At 41.7% G+C, this 26,164-nt stretch overlaps 1 protein-coding gene across 2 annotated transcripts in view; it reads left to right on the plus strand.

The window, feature by feature from the left end:
- Nucleotides 1–17,504: 17,504 nt before the first annotated feature.
- Nucleotides 17,505–26,164, plus strand: part of LOC139418235 (dehydrogenase/reductase SDR family member 11-like) — a 42,114-nt gene continuing 33,454 nt past the window's right edge. Inside the window, exon 1 of one of the 2 annotated variants that reach the window (XM_071167528.1) lies at nucleotides 17,505–17,804. In XM_071167528.1, coding sequence (XP_071023629.1) covers nucleotides 17,673–17,804 — 132 coding nt within the window. In that variant the 5' untranslated portion in view covers nucleotides 17,505–17,672. The remainder of the gene's footprint in view (nucleotides 17,805–26,164) is intronic. The other variant, XM_071167529.1, reaches the window with a different exon arrangement.

Below are 26,164 nucleotides of genomic sequence, written 5' to 3' on the forward strand. Positions count from 1 at the left end.
CTGAACACCACTCACTCTGGAACTGTGTTCTTTCACTAAGACAGAAGTGGGATGTTGTTACTCTAAAGGGGTCAAGGGTGGAAGGAAGTGAAGGGGGGTCAGGGGGTAGCATTAGCATGTGCAAGCCAGTCTAGATGCATCAGTTATTGGGCGATGGAGAAGAGTTGGCGCCTGAGAGGTTCTCTCTGTGGTTGAAAGACTAGTCTCTCAATGCGGTGATGGTGTCTTCCTGCGTTAGGAGGATTAGGTCTGTCACAGCACGGTCATTCTGGCGGTGGTCCATCTCATTTCTGCGTCTCTGTGCCTCTCCCAGATGACTGCCAATACGTCCATCTCCATCACCCCGTGTGAGTGTGTCTCTTGCTCAGTCACTTTCCCTCCATTCCCCTCATGTGCCGCCCCTGCTCTGACAGCCCCCCCTGAGACTCCCGCTGAGCCAAGCCCAAACTGACACACTGTGAAGCCGGCCAGACCCAACCACCCTGAAAAGCACCTTGTGTTGATTCGTGTTTTTGTTTTCTTGTTATGCTCACTTGGCTAGCTTTTTCTCTTTCTTGGTTTCCCCTCTATAGCATTGATCGAAAGTGGAGTTGCGCAACATCTGTCCAAATGAAGAGGGGTAAGAAAAACCTCATCTTTTAGGACATGTATTTTGTTTTAGCTCTGAATGAATAATACTTTAGTAGCAGCACTTTGTCTCAGCACTCTTATCTATTCGAAGGACTGTGATTTGATGCCAATGATTTGTCCATAGAGGGAACTGTAAGGACTACTATCATCAGTTTATTTTTGTCCCATCACCTGAATAGAGGCTCCCGCTGCCTTCTGGGATGAACCCCAGCACTCTCTGGAATGACTTCATCATGAAACACATGGAGGTCAGCAGCACTGAGACAGTAGACAGACCATGCTGGTTTCTCAAACGCATCAGGAGTGACTCTAGACTGGTTTGCCCGGGGGGGGGGGGGGGGGTTATTATAGATGGTTTAGATGCATTAAGCACTTGCAATGATAAACTTGAATAAAAATCGTAGTGCCTTGCTGGATGAGAGCAGAAGTAAATATGGTCTGGTCTGACTCGGCCTGGCCTGGTGCCCTATTCCAGTCGTCCTCCTCCTACACTGTCTCAGACTGACTGACAGATGTTGGAGAGAGAGAGGCAATCTGAGGTGACACTGGCTCTTAATGGATGGGGTTCTACAACAGTAATGTATTTGTAATGTTAGTTTTTGCTAGTTTTTTTCTCCTGCCTTTCAAAGTTAACCGTTTTCTGAAAAGACCCTCTTATGTTCATGGCATGTCACCAACATGCCAATTTGTTGTTATGATCAACAGACCCAATAGTTTGTCAAGATCTACAATGGACATTCAAGCATTGATTAGTATTGAATTCCTGTTCTTGTTGTGCATTTAGATTTTGTAGCGTTATGACCTCTTACTCAGCATTTGTTTTCTTTCAGTTTTTTGTCTTGGCTTATCCAATGAGTTGTTTGTATATCAAATGCAATTCAGTTTTGACCTGGACGTTGTTCAGAAAGACTGCGTACATTGCCTGCTGTGTAGTTATGTTCCATTCTTTGTGTGTGTGTTTTTTGTTCCCCTCTTTTCCTCTGAAATAATTCCAAGGTAGAGCGCTTGTTTAGCCTTAGGTGTTTGTCTGCTGCAAAAAAAGTTATAAGGGCAAAACATTGTCACCTTAAGGCAAAGCGGGATGTGATATGCATGATGCAACGATCACACCCTTCATCAGTCAAACTCTCATCCTACCCCTTTCAGAAATTGATATGTCTAATTAGCATAAAAAAACAATGTAGCTTTTTGTTGTTGTTTGATGGAACTAATTTGAGTACACTACTAGCCTGTAGTGTATGTGTATGTGTGTATAGCGTATGTGTTGTGGATTTTGACTGGCCAAGTGAATCATCAAATAGTTTAGACTCAAACAACGGCATTCTTCCATGCATTGTGGAGAAAATGAATGGAAATTCAACAAGAGATCCATGTGGCACATTAGTATGAGATGCTGCACAATGAGGCTTTAGTTGTGAAGCATCTTTGTTGCCCAGTCATGTAACACTGTATGTTTTTTCTCCTTATCAAACTGAAATGTAGCTAGGACTGGCTGGGGAATCCAAAGTTGGTTACTTCCATTGGTTTCCCTTTCCAAAATTTTTTAGTTTTGTCCCGGCAAGTAAGCGGCATGTATGGAAGACCAAAGCTTTTAAATATTATGATAAAAATGGCCGAATCTAAGTTGTGTAACTTTTTCCAAGACAAAATATAAATTTTCTAATTATTCCAGTTAAATAGATTTCACAATTATGCTTACAGAATTATTACGTCTGTACCAGAGTTGTAATTTAAGCTGATTAATTGTCTCATCTTTTACACTAATATTGTAAGTGTAAATGGTAAAATCCTTAACACAGTTTAAATTACCATTATAGATCTAAGACTGGAATTCAATCAAACCAGGACTGGTATGGTCAGTTTTACAATTTCCATTGGGTGAAAAATCAAACCCGATTTTGATTTAGTCCTGCTTATTCTCTTGATGCATTGTTTGATATTTTCTTTCAAATGCTCCACCGGTTGGTCCATGACTTCCAATGTGCTCACTGCTCTCCCGATGCTAGAATGATGGGTCGAAACATGTTTATGTTCAAGCACTGAAGTTTATGCAGTAAAGTTATGTTTGTGTCTGAGGGAATATAAACAGGGTTGTTTGACCTGTGGACATATAATCGTCTTGCAAAGGTGGTAAGAATCCCCCAAATCCATGGCATTTTATTGTTCAGTTTGGAACAAGGATATTTGCAGTACATTGACCTTGTCAATTGCACATGTAAAAGGCATTTGATTGTCATATGATTTATAACTTGGGATGGAGGTGGTGAAACCTTTTTTAAATTGTGGTTTTCAATATTTTATAAAGTGCCATTTCTTTTCATGATCTTGTTTGAATTAAATATTCAGCTAAAAATGTGAAGACAATACTTATTTTTTAAATGAAATTTAATGTCTAAAGGCCCAGTGCAGTTAAATGTGATTTTCCTGTGTTTTAAATGTATTTCCAGACAGATTGGAATAATACTGTGAAATGATAATGCCCATTTAGCGTAAGCTGTTTGGAAAGACTGCTTGAAATTTCAGCCTGTTTTGAAGGGATGGATTTTTGCCCTGCCTGGCAACATCATCAGGCGGTATAAGTTAATAGATCAATAACACATTTTCAAACCTCTCTGCCAATAGCAGCTAGTTTTCAGGTTACATTAGGTTAGTCCAATTGGTCCCTCACTCAGACCACTCCCAGACATTCCTAGCAAAATTCTTGCTTGAGAAATTTCTCTTTGCTTAGAAGATATTTTTTATTAAAAATTTTCACAATTTGAATTCAGAACAATCACAGTAAGCTACTCAATTGTTACCCAGAAATTATTTGATATTGAGATAAAAATGGCTGTATTGAATCTTTTTTAAAGTTGCAAAATGAAGCTTTTTGGGCAACCAGACCAAATTCACATAGATCTATAACTCATATTTCTATCATTCTACTTGAAAGCAAGTTTAAGAAGAGGTAGATCTGTTCTGTGTGTGTTATTTCTATGCTTCCGGTTAAGTTTTGTTTTTCGTCTTTTACATTTGGTTTTGTACACCATCTTCAAACAGCTGAAACGACAACATGTTTAGTTATGGAAAATATATTTCACAGCGGTTTAGATGGTACAATGATTCTACACTATACTAGCTTATTTTGTCACACAAACTGAAATTAGGCGAACTATTAGAGTTTTAGCAACCTGCATAGTGCAATTTTAAGACCATTGTTGGTCATTCACAAAATGATGTGTTCAATTTTGATGTGTAAATTTTGTCATAAATGATCTATATTTTTTTTCTACTGACAATGACTGTAAAGGGGCGACAGGGTAGCCTAGTGTTTAGAGTGTTGGACTAGTAACCGAAAAGTTCAAATCCCCGAGCTGACAAGGTATAAATCTGTCGTTCTACCCATGAACAGGCAGTTGACCCACTGTTCCTAGGCCGTCATTGAAAATAAGAATTTGTTCTTAACTGACTTGCCTAGTTAATGAAAGTTTTTTTTTTATATAATTAAAAAAAGTATTTAACACACCGTGTACAACTAAACTGGAATTGTATATTTTTTGCTGAAAATAAAAATGTTTATATTTGAATTATGGGTTGTATTGTTTTGGGAGAGAGAATACTTTAATTAAATAACTTGTTAAGTAATTTGTATATGTAGAAATCAAATCCCATCTAGAATTATGTAAAACAATGACATGCAGATCATGAAAATATATATTTTTTTTCTCCAATTTAAATAAGTAAAATAATACTGCAATAAATTCACCATATGTGGCTCATGGTTGGTATTATTTGGAACCACAAACAATAAATGCAACCATAAACAAAACAAATGCACAAGTTTAGTTGAGATTGGTTGACTATAGTTGAGACCAGTCTGTGTCCTCACTGGACCCTGTGTCTCTGCAGATTGAGTTTCCCGCTGGCTGATTCCCATCCCAGGTCCTCTTCCGGGAGACTGAAGGCTGTGAGCTTGTGTAAAATATCCACATCTCAGGAAGTCGTTGGACCTTCTTTTTTGATATTTTCAGTGTTATTGTTAACAAACACCCCAATAAAGAAAATGAGAATTATAAACAGGTTCAGCCCCTGGTTCGACCGTGATCCGGCAGAGTTACTCCACCTCAAGAATTCCATTTGGTGGAAGGCTCCGCATACACATTCTCCGGCTGAATGGCTTTTGTTCAGGCAAATAAGAAATAGGCTACCCGGAAGGCTAAAGTTAGTTATTTTAAGGAGCAGTTCTCTCTGGGTCTAACCCCAAGAAGTTCTGGTAAACGGAGAATAAACCCTTTTCACAGCTGCCCATGATGTCCCTTAATGTTGTTGATGGTGTTGTTACTGACGAGGAGCGCATGGCTGGTCTACACGACAAGTTCTGGCCTGGTTTAGATCTTATCTGTCGGAAAGATATGTTTGTCCCTGTTGCACCCTCTACAACCACTGATTATTATTATCTGACCCTGCTGGTCATTAATGAACGTTTGAACATCTTGGCCATGTTCTGTTATAATCTCCACCCGGCACAGCCAGAAGACGACTGGCCACCCCTCAGAGCCTGGTTCCTCTAGGTTTCTTAAGTTCTGGTCTTTCTAGGGAGTTTTTCCTAGCCACCGTGCTTCTACATCTGCATTGCTTGCTGTTTGGGGTTTTAGGCTGGGTTTCTGTACAGCACTTTGTGACATCGGCTGATGTAAAAAGGGCTTTATAAATACATTTGATTGATTTAATCATCGCTTAATTAAGTCAGGATTCCTATTTGACTCAGCCATGCCATCTTGCCCGTACAACATTTCCTCATCTCCCACCCCTTCTAATGCGACCAGCCCCAATGCTCCTCCCTCTTTTTCCCCTGCCCGCTACAAAGTTTCTCCCTGCAGGCGGTCACTGAGTCTGAGGTGCTAAAGGAGCTCCTTAAACTTGACCTCAAAAAAATAAGCCTATCTCTGACCTTTTTAACATGTCTCTCCTTTCTGGGGAGATTCCCCTTACTTGGAAGGCAGCCACGTTGTGTCCTTTATTTAAAGGGGAGATCAAGCTGATCCTAATTGCTATAGGCCAATTTCTATTTTGCCCTGTTTCCAACACTTTTGATAAAAGCCAGTCAGTTGATTATTGACAAGTTTTCCTGATGTCTATAGTATTCTCTCTGGTATGCAATCTGGTTTACGCCAAGATTATGGATGTGTCACTGCAACCTTAAAGGTCCTAAATGATGTCACAATTGCCCTTAATTATAAGCAATGTTGTGCTGCTATTTTTTATTGACTTGGCCAAAGCTTTTGATAGGGTAGACCATTATATTCTAGTGGGCCGGCTAAGGAGTATTGGTGTCTCTGAAGGGTCTTTGGCCTGGTTTGCTAACTACCTCTCTAAGAGTGCAGTGTTTGAAGTCAGAACATCTGCTGTCTCAGGGTACTCCCTTGGTGACAGGTAGTGGCTAAGGCTCGATCCTAGGTCCCACGCTCTTCTCAATGTATATCAACAACATAGCACAAGCAATAGGAAGCTCTCTCATCCATTTTTTATATGCAGATGATAGTCTTATACTCAGCTGGCCCCTCCACGGATTTTGTGTTAAACGCTCTACAACAAAGCTTTCTTAGTGTCCAACAAGCTTTCTCTGCCCTTAACCTTGTTCTGAACACCTCCAAAACAAAGGTAATTTGGTTTGGTAAGAAGAATGTTCCTCCCCACCAGTGTGATTACTAGGGTTTAGAGCTTGAGGTAGTCATCTCATACAAGTACTTGGGAGTATGGCTAGACAGTACACTGTCCTTCTCTCAGCCTATATCCAAGCTGCAGCCTAAGGTTAATTCTAGACTTGGTTTCCTCTATCGTAATCACTCCTCTTTCACCCCAGCTGCCAAATGAACCCTGATTCAGATGACCATTCTACCCATGCTAGATTACTGAGACGTAATTTATAGATAGGCAGGTAAGGGTGCTCTCGAGCCGCTAGATGTTCTTTACCATTCGGCCATCAGAATTGCCACCAATGCTCTTTATAGGACACATCACTGCACTCTATACTCCTGTAAACTGGTCATTTCTGTATAACTGTCGCAATACCCACTGGTTGATGCTTATTTATAAAACCCACTTAGGCCTCATCCCCCCGTCTGAGATATCTACATACAACACCCGTTCTGCCAGTCACATTCTGTTAAAGATCCGCAAAGCACACACATCCCTGGGTCGCACCTCTTTTCACTTCTCTGCACCTAGCGAGTGGAACGAGCTGCAAAAAACAAAAACTGGACAGTTATCTCCATCTCTTCATTCAAAGGCTCAATCATGGACATTCTTACTGGCACTGGTGGCTGCTTCGTGTGATGTATTGTTTTCTATACCTTCTTGCCCTTTGTGCTGCTGTCTGTGCCTAGAAATGTTGTTGCTAATGTGTTGTCATGTGTTGCTGCCATGCTGTGTTGTCTTAGGTCTCTCTTTATGTAGTGTTGTGGTGTTTCGTACTATATATATTTATTTTTTATTCCAGCCCCAGTCCTCGCAGGAGGCCTTTTGGTAGGCCATCATTGTAAATAAGAATTTGTTCTTAACTGACTTGCCTAGTTTAAAAAAAATAAAATAAAGGTACACTTGGGAATAGCACACTGGGAATGCCACTGTTCTCCTCCTCATACTGTACTTCATATTTTTCTGGCAGCAGCCTGGGCTTCTTGAAAGACTGGACTCCCAACTCTTACAGGTGACCATAGAGGTGAGGAAACTGTCAGTCTGATGCTCTTTTCCTCTTAAGGGGTGTGTCCTCTGGCTGAAAACCTCCTGGGAAGATAGTAGTGGTTGATTCTGTGGCTGTCCTATGGCAGCCCTTTAGCACTACAGAGAAAGTATAGTACTTTGTTTATCATGCAAAGATAGTCATGAAGAGGTCACAACAACACCTTTTCCCTGTCAGGACACTGAAAAGATTTGACATGGGTTCCCCAGATCATCAAAGTTCTACAGCTGCACCATCGAGAGCATCCTGACCGGTTGCATCACCGCCTGGTATGACAACTGCTCTGCTTCTGACCGTGAGGCGCTACAGAGGGTAGTGCGTACGGCCCAGTACATCACTGAGGCCAAGCTTCCTGCAATCCAGGACCGATATAATAGGCTGTGTCAGAGGGAAGCCCATAAAATTGTCAGAGACTCCAGCCACCCAAGTCATAGACTGTTTTCTCTGCTACCGCACAGCAAGCGGTACCGGAACGCCAGGTCTAGGACCAAAAGGCTCCTTAACAGCTTCTACCCCCAAGCCATAAGACTGCTGAACAATTAATCAAATGGCCACCAGACTATTACATTGATTGACCCCCCCCCCCCCCCCCCATTTGTTTTGTAAACTGCTGCTACTCTCTGTTTATTATCTATGCATAGTCACTTCACCCCTACCTACATGTACAAATTACCTCAACTAACCTGTACCCCGCACACACCCCATGTATATAGGGACATTGTTATTGTGTTATTTTTTTTTATTTTTTTACTTTAGTTTATTTGATAAATATTTTCTTAACTCTTCTTGAACTGCACTGTTGTGGGCTTGTAAGTAAGCATTTCACGTAATGTCTACACTTGTTGTATTCAGTGCATGTGACAAATAGTTTGATTTTACTGACATTTAAATAAATGCTGAAAACCTCTGGTGGCAACACCACACTGGAATTCTGGAGGATGCCCTTGTGCCATGATAAAATATATATATTTTTGTTTTAAGTTCTAATACCTGAATTTGAAGATCGAAAATAAATCTTTGCTCAGTGTCACTGCGGTCTCAAGTTGTTTGTGTGGGGCTTTGCATATGTGTCTGTCTTTTTTAGGAGAGCTAAAAAAGCTGATAGATTTAGCTTTTCTCCACTACTGTCCTTCATGACTACTGGTCTGAAAGGATATACTGTAGGTAAGTTGTGGTGTGTTAGTGTTGTACACTTTTCCAGTATTTTGAACATGTAGCACTCATGAATGTAAGGAGATTAGTTTAAGAGAGGGAGGGAAGGAGAACTCCGCTATCCCTTGTTCTGGTCAATGGGAGAATTAAGGCTAGAGGGGTAGCAGCTAGTTGACAATAATAGTCAATGTGGCAATGATGGGTGTGGGATGCCATTCTAAGAACTTAAGACGATGCCAAGTATCGTATTTGGTGGCTTACTCCATTATAATACACACATGTCCTATACAGAAGCACAGTCATTCATGAAACTTTGTCTCCTCTTGGTGGCAAGAAAATGCAACGTGAGTTTGACGACAGTTCACACTGTTTTGTTATACATTCTTTGTGAGGATGTCATTGCCTGTGGATTGTTTTAAGGGCTCTTGTTTTCCATTCATGCCATACCGGTGTTGAGATCTCTAACCAACATTTTACAGCAGTATTGTAATTGTGGGTTTGTAGCTAGGTTTCCATCCAATTGGCGACAGATTTATGTGAAAACTCTAGAATCCGCATAAAGAAAATATGCGCATTTTTCCATCAGTGACCACGTTTACATGCACGGTAATATCCCGTTATTATTAGGGATGTTCAAGTATTCTGTATTTGAATTGACGGATATAAACATCCTAGCCCGTTTAGAATAACCCGAAAAGGCTTGTATACCGGCTATGAGAAACCCGGATAAAATGCCTGGGATATGCTAATCTAAAACGGGATACTGTGACGTGTAAACATCTTATCCCGTTTACTGTTGTTTTTGCAGTCTGCGCAGGTTCAGTTTCGCATATCATGGGTGTGGTGACATATTCTTATCTGATTGTCAAACAAATCACTTCAAAATTAAGCTACCTGCGCAGTTCGATCCACCATATGAATTCCTTAATAATTGTGCCTAATTATAATTCATTTACTATAGTTTAAATTACGTTTCTACTTATAATTTCCGACATTTGTTAGGCACTATTATAATTTCCTACATTTGGTAGGCCAACTATAGTTTGATACATGCAGCTTCTCTTCTGTCATAACTTGTTGCCCCAGAAGACTAAATAAAGTAGTGCTCACAAGAATGTCTTAAATCGATATAATTAATGCATTGGTAATCTATACTGAACAAAAATATAAATGCAACATGCAACAATTTCAAAGATTTTACTGAGTTACACAGTTCATATAAGGAAATCAGTCAATTGAAATACATGAATTAGGCCCTAATCTATAGATTTCACATGACTGAGAATACAGATATGCCTCTAAATCAAACCAAATAAAATGTTATTTGTCACATACACATGGTTAGCAGATGTTAATGCGAGTGTAGCGAAATGCTTGTGCTTCTAGTTCCGACAATGCAGTAATAACCAACAAGTAATCTAGCTAACAATTCCAAAACTACTACCTTACACTACAAGTGTAAGGGGATAAAGAATATGTACATAAAGATATATGAATGAGTGATGGTACAGAGCGGCATAGGCAAGATACAGTAGATGGTATTGAGTGCAGTATATACATATGAGATGAGTATGTATGTCACGTTCTGACCTTTATTTCCTTTGTTTTGTATTTATTTAGTATGGTCAGGGCGTGAGTTGGGTGGGCAGTCTATGTTTGTTTTTCTAGGTTTTGGGTATTTCTATGTTTCGGCCTAGTATGGTTCTCAATCAGAGGCAGGTGTCATTAGTTGTCTCTGATTGAGAATCATACTTAGGTAGCCTGGGTTGCACTGTGTGTTGGTGGGTGATTGTTCCTGTCTCTGTGTTTTTGGTTTTCCACGTTTATTGTTTTGTAGTGTTCGTGTTTATCTTTTTGTTATTAAACATGAATCAAAGAAACCATGCTGCATTTTGGTCCGCCTCCACTTCACCCAAAGAAGATCCTTACAATGTAAACAAAGTGGCTCGGGTAGTTGTTGTCCTTGATGATCTTTATGGCCTTCCTGTGACATCGGGTGGTGTAGGTGTCCTGGAGGGCAGGTAGTTTGCCCCCGGTGATGCGTTGTGCAGACCTCACTACCCTCTGGAGAGCCTTACGGTTGTGGGCGGAGCAGTTGCCGTACCAGGCGGTGATACAGCCCGACAGGATGCTCTCGATTGTGCATCTGTAGAAGTTTGTGAGTGCTTTTGGTGACAAGCCAAATTTCTTCAGCCTCCTGAGGTTGAAGAGGCGCTGCTGCGCCTTCTTCACGATGCTGTCTGTGTGGGTGGACCAATTCAGTTTGTCTGTGATGTGTACGCCGAGGAACTTAAAACTTACTACCCTCTCCACTACTGTTCCATCGATGTGGATAGGGGGGTGTTCCCTCTGCTGTTTCCTGAAGTCCACAATCATCTCCTTAGTCATCAGTTTAACCGGTTTTAAGAAAATAAAAAGCTGAGAAAATGAAGAAACACATTTCTGATAAGACTTCAGTTCCTCTTAGGTGCATATTTTACGTGGTGGAAATACTGTCTGCTTTCATAACAGTTTCAAGTATAACACGTTACAAGTGCATTTGCATTTTCTCTAAAGATGCTGAGAGAAATAAATCATATTTCTCCACTCCTGTTCCCGAGACAAAATATACATTTGTTTATAATTTCTCTGTAAGAAATGCATAATTCTGCAGAAGTTCAGTGCGTGATGACGTAGTGCACACAATATATTTTTTCAACTTTTCATGTACCAAATACAAATCTAAAGTTCAATATGTTTCCATCGCATTTCCAACTCTATGGATAATTTTGTCACAAACTGTTGCCTTAAATAGCAAATGTGTCTACTCTGGTCTTCGCACATGAGCTCCAGCCAACAACCGATACAGTGCTAGTACTTTGTAAGGGTATAGTCTCCATCATGTGTCAAACTTACTCCATAGATGGTCGAGTGTCTGCGGGTTTTCGCTCCTCCCTTGCTTAAGGTCACTAATTAGTAAAGAACTCCCCTCACCTAGTTGTCTAGGTCTTATTTGAAAGGAAAAAACAAAAACCCACAGACACTAGGCCCTCCATGGAATGAGTTTGACTGACACCCTTAGTCTACATGATGAGATTAATACTGATAAGAGCAAGAATATTTTTATTTGTCAAACAGCTGTCACCAGAATAAGACCCTTAATATTAATTGGAAAGGGGCATCAAGATCACAATGCACTTTCACCACCCTGTTAAGTTCATAATTGATTTCATCTGTAGCCTAATAAACTGCATGGTTTCCAGAGTCCAAGTTTACGTCGATATGATGGTTATTATATCAATATTTGCGAATTAAGGCATTTCCACCTCCATTTCTGGCATAATTAATTTTACCGACACTAAAAGATCCCACCATGTAGAATGAACAAGTTGTCTGTCAGCATTTATAAAGTTGTACCGAAACTTCCTGTTTCCATCATAGCTGTTGTTTTTAAATATGGTATGACTTTACTCTAATAACTGGATGGAAACTTGGTTTGTCTGCAATCCTTCATCCTTCAAGTTTAGCCATTTGCCTCTGTTGTCACACTCACTTAGATGTTGCATTCTATTGCAACCAAGGGGAGACAAAGTTTCATCAGTGAATGACTGTGACAGCTAGCCATGGCTAATATTTCATCCAGGAAAGAAGGAATATGGAGGGGAAATGAGTTAGTAAAACAGACAAAGACATACAAGTTTTTAATAATCTCCACATGGCAGTAGTCATAGACACTGAAACACATGAATATTACTTTGCTAATAGACAATAAAACATACAAGAGAAAAGCATGACAAAATGTACATTTGACCTTTGAAGATACTCAAGTTGTGTTGATAAGTTGGCAAAAATAAGGTATGGGTGACAGACAAATGCAAACATGCATAAAGTCCAACACACAGCAGTGGAGGCTGCTGAGGGGAGGACGGCTCATAATAATGACTGGAACGGAGTAAATGGAACGGAGTAAATGGAATGGTATCAAACATAGAAACCTTGTGTTTGATGTATTTGATACTATTCTACCGATTCCGCTCCAGCCATTACCAGAAGCCTTTCCTCCCCAATAAAGGTGACACCAACCTCCTGTGATATACTGAGTATACAAAACATTAGGAACACCTGCTCTTTCCATGATATAGGCTGACCAGGTGAATCCAGGTGAAAGCTATGATCCCTTATTGATGTCATCTGTTAAATCCACTTCAGTCAGTGTAGATGAAGGGGACGAGACAGGTGAAATAAGGATTTTGAAGCCTTGAGATAATTGAGACATGGATTGTGTGTGTGCATTTTTGTTACACTTTTTTATATACACTGCGTGTATTTATATACTGGATTCATGCCATCGCTTACTGTTAAATACAGTATCTACTGCTGTACATATCACTCTTAGTATATATTTTTTTGCTGTATATACGTTTAGATTGCATTTGGATTACTGATACAATGTTATTTGGGTTGTTAACTGGATTTGTCTTGGCATTCGTGGCTTCTTGTTTTTCTGTTTTTGATTATAATTTGTGCACTGCATTGTTAGGAGCTAGTAAAACAAGCATTTCGCTGCACCCGCTATAACATCTGCTTAGCTGTGTATGCGACCAGTAAACTTTTATTTGATTTGAAATCCACTATGATTATTATTTGACCCTGCTGATCATCTTTAAACGTTTGAACATCTTGAAGAACGATCTGGCTTTAATGGTTATGTACTCTAATAATCTCCTCCTGGCACAGCCAGAAGAGGACTGGCCACCCCTTGGAGACTGGTTCATCACTAGGTTTTTTCCTAGGTTCCTGCCTTTCTAAGGAGTTTTTTCTAGCCACTGTACTTCTACATCTGCATTGCTTGCTCTTTGGGGTTTTAGGCTGAGTATCTGTATAAGCAATTTGTGACAACTGCTAATGTAAAATTACCTTTATAAAATACATGTGATTGATAGAACAGGCATTGGTCCAGGCTAGGTATGCTCGTTATGGCCCCTGTAGGCCAGGAGATCATTATGGGCTAGCACCATGGTCCCCTGTCCCCTCCCTGCTGGTCCTTTGGACAAAATTATGGAGCTACGGTGTCCAGGAATGATTCCCTTGCCCAGAGGGTTAAGCTCTTGCAGTGTACCAGCCTACAGCCCCTGTGGGCCTGGAGGTCAGGGTGGGTGAGCACCATGTTATCCTTCAGAGCACCAGCCCTGAGAACACCAGTGCACCTGACTGTGTCCAGCTCTCCCCACTGCTGGTGCTACCAATGATCATCTTTGAGAGGAGCATGGAATCATGGCAAGCAGGGTCTCACCCAGGCAGGTCCCAGACCAGTGAGAGTGCCGGTGAAGGCCCATCCTCTAAGAGAAATAGATCAGAGGACGATATTGATAGGTAGCCCAGTTAAGGTAGCTCTTAAAATACATTTTGTATTATTGTATTTAACTCACATGATGGACAATAAAGTACTTTTCTATTTTACAGTGCTTTCAGAAAGTATTGAGACCCCTTCCATTTTTCCACATTTTGTTATGTTTCAGCATTATTCTAAAATGGATTCAATAAAACATTTTTCCTCATCAATCTACACACAATACCCCATAATGACAAATACTTATTTACATAAGTATTCCGACCCTTTGCTATGAGACTCAATTGAGCTCAGGTGCATCCTGTTTCCATTGATCATCCTTGAGATGTTTCTACAATTTCATTGGAGCCCAGCTATGGTAAATCCAAATGATTGGACATGATTTGGAAAGGCACACACCTATCTATATAAGGTCCCACAGTTGACACTGCATGTCAGAGTAAAAACCAAGGCATGAGGTCGAAGTAATTGTACGTAGAGCTCCGAGACAGGATTGTGTCGAGGCACAGATCTGTAGCATTGAAGATCCCCAAGAACAGTGGCCTCCATAATTCTTAAATTAAAGAAATCTGAAACCACCAAGACTGGGAGACTAGTCAGGATTGAGGGTATGATGAACGGAGCAAAGTACAGAGAGATCCTTGATGAAAACCTGCTCCAGAGCACTCAGGACCTCAGACTGGGGCGAAGGTTCACCTTCCAACAGGACAACAATCCTAAGCACACAGCCAAAACAACGCAGGAGTGGCTTCGGAACAAGTCTCTGAATGTCCTTGAGTGGCCCAGCCAGAGCCCGGACTTGAACTCAATCTAACATATCTGGAGAGACCTGAAAATAGCTGAGCAGCGACACTCCCAATCCAACCTGGCAGAGCTTGAGAGGATCTGCAGAGAAGAATGGGAGAAACTCCCCAAGACAGGTGTGCCAAGCTTGTAGGGTCATACCCAAGAAGACTCGAGGCTGTAATCGCTGCCAAAGGTGCTTAAACAATGTCTGGATACTGATGTAAATGTGATATTTCAGTTTTACATTTTTTATACATTTGCAAAAATGTCTAAAAAACTGTTTTTGCTTTGTCAATAAGGGGGTATTGTGTGTACAGTCGTGGCCAAAAGTTTTGAGAATTACACAAATATTCATTTCCACAAAGTTTGCTGCTTCAGTGTCTTTAGATATTTTTGTCAGATGTTACTATGGAATACTGAAGTATAATTACAAGCATTTCATACGTATCAAAGGCTTTTATTGACAATTACATGAAGTTGATGCAAAGAGTCCATATTTGCAGTGTTGACCCTTCTTTTTCAAGACCTCTGCAATCCGCCCTGGCATGCTGTCAATTAACTTCTGGCCCAGATCCTGACTGATGGCAGCCCATTCTTGCATAATCAATGCTTGGAGTTTGTCAGAATTTGTGGGTTTTTGTTTGTCCACCCGCCTCTTGAGGATTGACCACAAGTTCTCAATGGGATTAATGTCTGGGGAGTTTCCTTGCCATGGACCCAAAATATTGATGTTTTGTTCCCCGAGCCACTTAGTTATCACTTTTGCCTTATGGCAAGGTGCTCCATCATGCTGGAAAAGGCATGGTTCATCACCAAACTGTTCATGGATGGTTGGGAGAGGTTGCTCTCGGAGGATGTGTTGGTACCATTCTTTGTGAGTGAACCCACTCCCTTGGCTGAGAAGCAACCCAACACATGAATGGTCTCAGGATGCTTTACCGCATGACACAGGACTGATGGTAGCGCTCACCTTGTCTTCTCCGGACAAGCTTTTTTTCCGGATGCCCCAAACAATCAGAAAGGGGATTCATCAGAGAAAATGAATTTACCCCAGTCCTCAGCAGTCCAATCCCTGTACCTTTTGCAGAATATCAGTCTGTCCCTGATGTTTTCCCTGGAGAGAAGTGGCTTCTTTGCTGCCCTTCTTGACACCAGGCCATTCTCCAAAAGTCTTTGCCTCACTGTGCGTGCAGATGCACTCATACTTGCCTGCTGCCATTCCTGAGCAAGCTCTGTACTGGTGGTGCCCCGATCCCGCAACTGAATCAACTTTAGGAGACAGTCCTGGCGCTTGCTGGACTTTCTTGAGTGCCCTGAAGCCTTCTTCACAACAATTGAACCACACTCCTTGAAGTTCTTGATGATCCGATAAATGGTTGATTTAGGTGCAATCTTACTGGCAGCAATATCCTTGCCTGTGAAGCCCTTTTTGTGCAAAGCAATGATGACGGCACGTGTTTCCTTGCAGGTAACCATGGATGACAGAGGAAGAACAATGATTCCAAGCACCACCCTCCTTTTGAAGCTTCCAGTCTGGTATTCGAACTCAATCACCATTACAGAGTGATCTCCAGCCTTGTCTTCGTCAACACTCACACCTGTGTTAACGAGCGAATCACTGACTGTCAGCTGGTCCTTTTGTCGCAGGTCTGAAATGCAGTGGAAATGTTTTTTGGGGGATTCAGTTCATTTGCTTGGCAAAGAGGGACTTTGCAATTAATTGCAATTCATCTGATCACTCTTCATAACATTCTGGAGTATATGCAAATTGCCATCATACAAATTGAGGCAGCAAACTTTGTGAAAATTAATATTTGTGTCATTCTCAAAACTTTTGGCCACGACCGTAGATTGATGAGGGGAAAAAAATGATTTAATAAATGTAATCAAAATGTGGAAAAAGTCAAGGGGTCTGAATACTTTCCGAATGCATTGTATGTCTCTGTAGTACCAAAGGGCTGCCATAGGACTGCCACAGAATCGATTTCAGCCAGAGGACACACCCTCTAAGACGAAAAAATTATCAGAGGACTCTGACAGTCTCCTCACCTCTAGGGTCACCTGTAAAAGGAGCAGGGAGTACAGTCCTTCAACAAGCCCAGGCTGCTGACAGCTAGAGGGAAATCCTCTGAACATAAAAGGAAGTATGAGGAGGACAGTGGCATTCTCAGTGTGCTAGTCCCAAATGTACCTTCAGTCTCCCGGAAGAGGACCTGGGAATCAGCCAGTGTCCGGGAAACTCAGAGTCCATATAGAGTCCGAAGATACAGAGGGTCCAGTGAGGACAGTGACTTGTCTCAATTTAAATAGACCAATCTGAACTAAACTTGTGCACATTGTTGCATTTCTTTTGTTGTATTTACGTTGCAATAATTGTATTGTGGTTCCAACTAACCAATCATGTCCCATGTGGTGCATTTATTACAGCATTATTAAATTATACTAATTTAAATAGGAAAACATATATATTTTAAATCTACATTGTCCTTGTGTTTGTTATTATCATTGAGATAAGATTTCATTATGGCTTACAAATGGTTTACCGGACGGGTACATTACATTTTGACTGGGTAGATACGTTTAGCATTTAGCCTAAATCAATTATTGACCAAAGTCAATACATTTTTAAGGAAATGTATGACATTGTCTCCTAGAGTACATATAATAACCAATAAACTCATTGAATATAAAAGTCTTTCTTTATTGCTCATAAATTCTGCAAAGAGGGCTCAGCAATGCAGCGGTTTCAGGTCTGCGAAAGTAAAAGCGCTAAAATTAATAAACGGAAGGGGACGTCAACCAAATACAGCGCAATGTTTGTCATTTAATATTTAATCCCGAGCGCAGGGTTTCCGCACTGTGCTTTTTCCTGGATGCTACGAAAACAATATAAGGGAGGGTTGAATCGTGTAACAGACCGCCCCATATAAACAAGCAACTGTTATGTCTATTGTGACTGTTCAACAGACATAGGTAAACGAAATCTGTCGTTTTACTACGACAGTTTTGAAAACTAACTAGCTAGTCTTTGTAATAGCCAAATAATCAATTGAAATGGAGCGGTGGAAAGGCAGAGTAGCTCTCGTGACTGGAGCCTCGGTCGGGATTGGAGCGGCTGTTGCACGGGCACTTGTCCAACACGGCATGAAGGTTGTGGGATGTGCCAGGAATGTTGACAAGATAGAGGTGAGTAAACATTAAACAATGTAAAAGTGAGAAAACTGTCGCTATCACTCAAAGTAGCGATCTGACAGTTCCTCGGTTGGCTGAAGTGCGCCAAAAGACCAGTGTGCAGCTAACTGGCAGTGGCTAGCTATAGCCATTTTTTCTCACCTACAGTCATTGTTTCTCACTGTATTAGATAGAGATACACAGTAGCTAGCTTTAGCCAGCCGATTCTAGTCTGCAATAGGTTTTCCTGCTATAGAATTCAGAATTAAAAGAATACATTTCTGATTTACTTTGGCCTAACCAATTAAAATAAATGTAACCTTTTAAACACAATTTACGCAAGCTTTACATGCGAGTTACAATGATGTAATGGTTTGCATATTTCTTGCTTTGCTATCTTAAAAAAAATCTATAATAGCCTGGAGTGAGGTTGCTCAATGCATAATGCATTTATTACAAAGTAGCACAAAGGCTAATATTAACATGTTATTACATAATAATGCCAGTCCTGATGTTTCTTTTTAGAAATCTTCATGTACCATTTTAAGAAAATGTTCAATTCATTTCCCAGTTATTAGCTAGCTAGCTACATATCTAATCACTATTATTCCGTTTTATACAACGGATGGGTCTAATCCTGAATGCTAATTGGTTAAAACTGCCTTCCAGACGGTGTCTATTCCACAAATTACCACCGCCTAAATCTATGAAGTTAAAATGCTTATTTACTCTCTTCAGTCTAACTGCGTAATTCACTGTCTCGTCAACCCAGCCAGGCAAATTATAAACTTGATCTCCACTATAAAAATAATCTAGACATGATATCACATTTCTTTTAGACTAACATTTAGCTTTCAACAGCAGAGATCTGTTTAAACCTTGCTGTCTTTTGTTGCTAATTTATTCATTACTCAACTTCATCTTGGGCCTAACAACACCCGTGACAATATATCCTCCAAACAGCGTCTTCTCGGGCATTATCACTTAAATACGCATTCTCATTCTCTCTTTCCTAAGATTGAGAAATATATGTGGCATGTCTTGTCAACATTGCATTACTGACAAAAGTTGTCTTCTAAAACAAGTGAATATACATTTGTTATTGTCACATACAGCAGATATGTGCAGTGAAATGTGTTGTTTTACAGGGTCAGCCATAGTAGTACAGTGCCTCTGGAGCACACACACACACACACACACACACACACACACACACACACACACACACACACACACACACACACACACACACACAGATTGTGCAACTGGCTTCTTCAGCCCTCCACCCATTTGCTGATCACCTGGCTTCCTGTCCTGTCAATTGTTAACTGCTCCAGCTTTGGCCAGAATAGAGTACCACAGTATGACTCATAATAAATATAAAACCTTGCAGTCAAATAGGGAAATGGTTCCAATTGTTTTGATAACCATGTAAATCTCAGTAGAACAAGGTGACTTTTATCAATATATTTGCCTGTATTTACCCGCAAAACAATAAATGCTAATTAGCTGCTGTCACGCCCTGACCTTAAGAGATCCTTTTTATTCTCTATTTTGGTTAGGTCAGGGTGTGACTAGGGTGTGTAGTCTAGTTTTTTTTTTATTTCTATGTTGGCCTGGTATGGTTCCCAATCAGAGGCAGCTGTCTATCGTTGTCTCTGATTCGGGATCATATTTAGGCAGCCTTTTTCCCACTGTGTTTTTGTGGTATCTTGTCTATGTATAGTTGCCTGCAAGCACTATATTGGCTTCACGTTTCATTTTGGCGCTTTGTTTTCTGTGAGTTTCATCAAATTAACATTAGGAACTCTATGCACGCTGTGCCTTGGTCCATTAATTCAACCAACGGTTGTGACAGAAGATCCCACCACCAACGGACCAAGCAGCGTGCCCAGGAGGAGCAGGGATCCTGGGCCTGGGAGGAAAGCCAGGAGTGGAGGACATCCTAGACTTGGGAGGAAATAATGTCAGGAGACAAAAGCCTGCCATGGAAACAGACGGAAGCAGCGAAGGAGGAACAATGACGACACCAGGGTTCGCGGCCAGGACGCAAGCCCAAAAGACAGCCCGAAAAATGTTTGGGGGGTGGCACACGGAGTTGTCGGCGGAGCCGAGGGGTGAACCAGAGCCAGTCAGGGAGTCGAGTGAGGAACTCAACGAAAGATTCCGGAGAGAGGTGTTGGCGTTGAGAGCGCTGCAGAGCGGGCGTGCTGAGGAGCATGACACCAGTCCGGTGTCATATGCACCAGTTTCACGCATCTGGCCTCCAGTGCGCCTCCCCAGTCTAGTACGTCCTGTGTCTCCTCCACGCACTCGCCCTGAGGTGTGTGTCACCGTTCCAGTACAATGTGTGCCGGTTCTACGCACCATGTCTCCAGTGCGCCTCCACAGCCCAGTGCGTCTTGTGCCAGCTCACAGCACTTGCCGTGCGAAGGTTGTCATCTGTCCAGGACACGTTGTGCCAGATCTATGCTCCAGACCTTCAGTGCGCCTCCACAGCCCAGTACGTCCTGTGCCGGCTCCACGCACCATGCCTCCTGTGCGTCTCCCCAGCCTGGTATGTCCTGTACCGGCTCCAGGCCCCCTGTGCGTCTCCCCAGCCTGGTACGTCCTGTGCCGGCTCCATGCACCAGGCCTCCAGCGACAGTCTGCAATCCAGAGACTCCAGCGACAGTTACCAGTCCGGAGCCTCCAGCGACGGTTCCCAGTCTGGAGCCTCCAGTGATGATCCATGGCCCTGAGCTTCCAGTGACGATCCATGGCCCGGAGCCTCCAGTGACAATCCATGGCCCGGAGCCTCTGGCGACAATCCACGGTCCAGAGCTCCTGGCGACGATCCATGGTCCTGAGCTTCCGGCAACGATCCCCGCACCAGAGTCGCCACCGAAGATGGCGGATCTGCGAGCGGAGCGGGGTCTACGTCCCGCACCGGAGCCGCCACCGAGGCTAGATGCCTACTGTCACGCCCTGACCTTAGAGATCCATTTTATTCTCTATTTTGGTTAGGTCAGGGTGTGACTAGGGTGGGTAGTCTAGTTTTTTAATTTGTATGTTGGCCTGGTATGGTTCCCAATCAGAGGCAGCTCTCTATCGTTGTCTCTGATTGGGGATCATATTTAGGCAGCCTGTTTTTGTGGGATCTTGTCTATGTATAGTTGCCTGCGAGCACTACATTGGCTTCACGTTTTGTTTTGGCGCTTTATTGTTTTCTGTGAGTTTCATCAAATTAACATGTGGAACTCTATGCACACTGTGCCTTGGTCCATTAATTCAACCAACGGTCGTGACAGCTGCTAACTGGACAAGAATGCCAAATCGAGGCAAAGGTAAGAATCTCTGGATTAACTGTCTAATGTTAGCTAAATGTAGTAATGAATAAATAGGCAAAATGTCTTTCATTTGACAGTTCTGTGTTTAGCAAAGGTTTCAGATAGAGATGACGTGCAGGAGCTTGCAGGGATTTGTGGACTTCCAAGATGTCTACTTTGAAGCTAATTAGCATTTTCAAATATGAGATTAAATAGAGACGAATATATTAATAAAAGTTTGTCCAGGCACATTGGTGCGGCTGGCTACTCGGTTAAGCGAGCAGTGTGTCAAGAAGCAGTGCTGCTTGGCAGGGTTGTGTTTCGGAGGACGCATGGCTCTCGACCTTTGCCTCTCCTGAGTCCGTAGAGGAGTTTCAGTGATGGGACAAAACTGTATTGAGAAAAAGGTGTAAAAGTCGCCAAAAATATATATACTGTAAATAAAAAAAAAACTAGTCACCTTGTCCGAGAGAGATTTACATGGTTATCAAAATATCACGCCAGGGTAAGCCTACATGAATCACAGCTCTTATTTTATTTCTGTGTTTCTATAATCTCTAAAGGGAAAAATGAATGGTGTAAAAACGATTGGAACCATTTCCCTGTTTGACCGCCTGGTTTTATGGGTATTATAACACCTCCACTGTGGGGCTCTATGGACCCCTGTCCTTGACTTCTGCAAAACACCACAGCCACTTAGTTTCTCTAGATCAATCAGAGATTAGAGCAGTGACGTGACGGCGTGCCATTGCAATCTATAGACCAGACTTATTATTTTCCATTGATACGGAAGCGTTTGTCCACTATTAAAAGTTTGGATTTGTTCCATTATTTAGGCTACAAAAAGTTACTGCAATGTTAAATCATCTTATTATTCTACAGGGTCTCCATTGTTTTGAAGGTTGGACAAACTCTGACATCTTTCTTGACCACAGAGAAAATTGCTTTACTATTCATTTTCATATTTTAGCAGACACTCTTACCCAGAGCAACTAGGTCTAAGTGCCTTGCTCAAGGGCACATCACCAGATGTGAGGGATTCGAACTAGTGACCTTTCAGTTACTGGCCCAATGCTCTTAACTGCTAGGCTACCTGCCACCCATTCAGCAACCTTTTGAATTTCAGGTTTCTGATATTGGAAATCACGGGTGATAAAAAGACAATAGGCTATTTGTTCTTTATTATAATATGCTTGGCTTTACACAAGATTCCACTGACACTTTTGCAACCACAGGCCATCTCCAATGTTTGGCCAAGAACTGAGGGAAAGATGTCAGAAGCTGGAAGGTGAAGAAGGAGCGACGAGTTTTCAACGCCCCCTCTCTCGGACAGACTGCATCACTTGTATGAGGCCTCTGAGCATTGTCTGTGTTTGAGCTGAAGGGGAAGGGGGGGCACAAAGCTGGCATTGTAGCATTGCCATGCCCACACTGGGGACTGGCTGTAACAGTGCCAAGCAGGGTATGCGCTCACTGAAACGGGGGCTTGTAACTAAGTGTCCATCACCATTTTGTGCTCTTTTTCTACATGGGGAAAATTGGGTGATGAGTACAATGTAGGCTACATATCCCAAGATAGCTATGTTCTTTGATAGCAGACAAGACACAGGTAGTTATAGACAGGTTTCCTAACAACATCAAAAGGATGCACACACATTGCATGAGTAGAAGGCTGTGTGTTATGATTCTGAACGGTCAGATAGCAACAATGACAAGAAGCTGCCGGGAATTATAGGTGACTTGTTTTATTTAACCAGGAAAGTCAGTTAAGAACAAATTCTTGTTTACAATGACAGCCTAGGAACAGTGGGTTAACTGCCATGTTCAGAACAGCAGATTTTTACCTTGGGGATTCGATCTAGCAACCTTTCCATTACTGGCCCAATGCTCTAACCACTAGGATTCCTGCCATTTTAGCTAGTTGAATTTGTTTTTGATACCATGTCTTGTTTTGAGGTGTTTTGACTTATACCACATCTAATGTTGATATGGTAAAGATTCGCAACTATGTCTTTGAGAAATAATAAGAGCTTATAAAATGTTATTATAGACAAAATATAGTTTACATGTTGTCAATAATTCTATAGTTCTAAACCAACCCAATATGTTTTGTCCTGAAGATCTGCACGCATCGGTTTCATTGCTAAACAACACACCCATCTATTAACCTAGATTAATCCCTATCTAGTCCCATGGCTAATGTTCCTATATTATCTGGTTGCCCAGTTCCTGTGTAACAAAAGCCTGAATGAGTGGAGTTTAAACTTTAGGGGGAATGTGACAGCAGTAGAGGCCAGTGTCACTGAGAAGGTAGAAAAATAGTAGAAAACAGAAAAGGAAACTATAATGAGATGGATGGAGATGTGTGGTCGCCAAGGGCTGCCTGCAGGAATGGGGAGATGGAATAGGAGCAACTTGGCTTCAAGAAGCAGGTGCCAGGCCATTACTGACATTAAACAATCCATTCTCTCATTGAAACTGATATTCAGCCGATCTAGCTACAGTAGGACTGTGGTGACCTCGTACCTTGCATAATGCTATAGTAATTACCAAGGTGTTTCAATATAATGAATCCTATGATAGTAGGTTGAGACCTTATGTTTCAGTGACTTCTTTAAGAAGATTCGCTATGCATTCATGGTCATCAATTGTATGCCTGTGCCAGCCCTACTCTGTTGTCGTTCACATTCAGGAGCTCTTTGACTGTCACATAAAAGCAAAGTGCCTTTGGCTATATTTAGGCTAGAGCAATAGCCTAGTCGTGCCACAGGCGTATTGATGGGTGTGTTTTGTTGTTCTCCAGTCCCCTTTGGGTGTTTTGCATAGAACTTCATTGATTTATAACTTAGACTTTCAGTAAGTTTGATTGGTTGAATGTTAAGAATGATAATAGATTTAAACAAAGATTGATGCCTTAGTTTGTCCTGCTTTGCCCCGCCATGTTACAGCAGTTGGTCATGTTTTGGGCCTAGTTTGTGGTTGCACCCACAGATGTCATACAGTGCACTCAAACTAATATAATAGCTATAGTAGGCTATAATTCACTTAGCAGATACATTTATCCAATGCGACTAAAGCAACATTTTAATACATTAGTGTTGGAACGATGCTTTGTACATTTCCTATCACGGGCCAACAAGCAGGTAAAAAGGCATCCCACTTGTGGTCAGATTCTGAACTGTAATTCACATAAAAATGGCGGCAGTACTTAATCGTCCCATGCTATTCCAATATAAATTGACTTTTTTTACTGTACAGTGAGTGTATAGTGCTAAATTTACCACATAGGACCACACAGGACTGTGCACTGAGACTTTAGACAAGATTGGTTTCAGTGTGACTGTGATGTGTGGCCCAGGCGGGAGTTTAGGACAAGCTGGAGAGGGGGCGATGAGGGTGTCTGTCATTTAATCTATGAGTGGCTGCACTATGGGCTCAGTCAATACCTAGAAGATGTATGAGTGGCGGTGCCTGGCATGATGCAGTTCCAGCAGGACAATCATGGTGTCATCTTTGGATCTAGTGTGAAATAATTCAGCTAGAATATTCCACTGACCTTGGCTTGAAGGGGAGACGAGGGGCTAACAAAGAGGGAGGGGCCCCAGACCCCTGTCTCAGTTGGTGTCCTTTTGATTGGTCGGAAGTTTCTAAGGTCAACTTTTTTTGATATCCAACCATCTTCATCATTAGCATATCTTAACATTTCTGTGTCATTATTTGAACAGAGACCTTCAGTGATGCTTACTGCTGCATAATTGTGGGAAATAATGGGTCACCCTAGCCTACTTTCAAGTACCTTTGTTCAATGTGCCCTGAGCTGCAATAGACAATCTTCTATAAACATAATGATTTTATACGTTTGATAAATAATCCTACATTTGAACTGTTATTGCCAATGGCGAGCAGGTCAGTTGTAAAGCCAGTGACAATAATGGACTTATTATCAGATTTTCCTACACAACCCCCCAGTCCAGCCCAGTTTGTCATGTTTGCCAAAGATGGACCAGTGTACAGTATGTAAGGGTATATTTGGCGTTGCTCTGCTTGTGAAGGATAGGATTCGATAGGGAGCTGAAGAGGATCGGTCTGGCCCTGGCCTTCAGTGATAGGAGTAGTGTGCTGTGCTGCTGTGCCTGGCCTGCATCTTAAAGCTGCTTTGAAAGAACATACTGTAGGTCTATAAATCACACAGGCAGAATGCATTTGACATGACAGCCAACTTTATTTAGCCTTGTACAGCACCGTGAGGCTCCAGGAATATGTGGTTGAATCCTTTGATTAGCTGTGTGTTAATGTCAGCATGTCAGCAGAGCTTTAGTGGTACAATGGCCCTGGTCAGTCCGGACCACTGGTTTCACTGTAGCAGACAGTGGCAGTCAGTGCTGTTTAAGATGAGGGATGACGATAATTTTTTGAGTGAGCAATGGCCTTATTTCTATTACTGCATATTGAATGACTGTTATTCAAATTCCATTCACCATGTTCAATGTAACAGCGATAGGTTTAGGCTACTACTCAAATTGTCCCAATACCCATCATGAGGTTGCCACAACCTAGCCTATGAATGAACGTTTACAACTAGGTGCACACAGGTCGAGAGAAAAATTTGAAGTGACAGTCACTGACACATGGACAGACAGTGACACATTCAATACCGCCTTGCACACTCTTGCCTGATTCTAGCTGATATAGGGTGTAATCGTTAGTCTAACAGTTGCAAACGAGAGTTTCTATTGAATAAATTCAGGTATGTTTATCCCCGTTTTGTTCCGTTTAAGAAACATTTTTAAATAGAATTGGCGGAATGAATACACCCCTGATCATGCGTAAACACAGTCCACGTTCATAACAGCCACGTTTTATTCCTTCTCGCATCTATGTGCTCTCCACCTCTCATCTTTTCCCTTCATCGCTTGTGGACATCAGTGCACAACACATCAGATGTATGTGCCCAGGCGAATACACCTTTCCAACCAAACCATATCATAACTGCTACACACAGCCTACATCGCTGTCACCATATTAGCTAAAGTAACGTCATAGCCAACATAGCTAATAGAACTAACG

This window comes from Oncorhynchus clarkii, chromosome 10, assembly GCF_045791955.1.
Source record: "Oncorhynchus clarkii lewisi isolate Uvic-CL-2024 chromosome 10, UVic_Ocla_1.0, whole genome shotgun sequence".
Taxonomy (NCBI): Eukaryota; Metazoa; Chordata; class Actinopteri; order Salmoniformes; family Salmonidae; genus Oncorhynchus; species Oncorhynchus clarkii.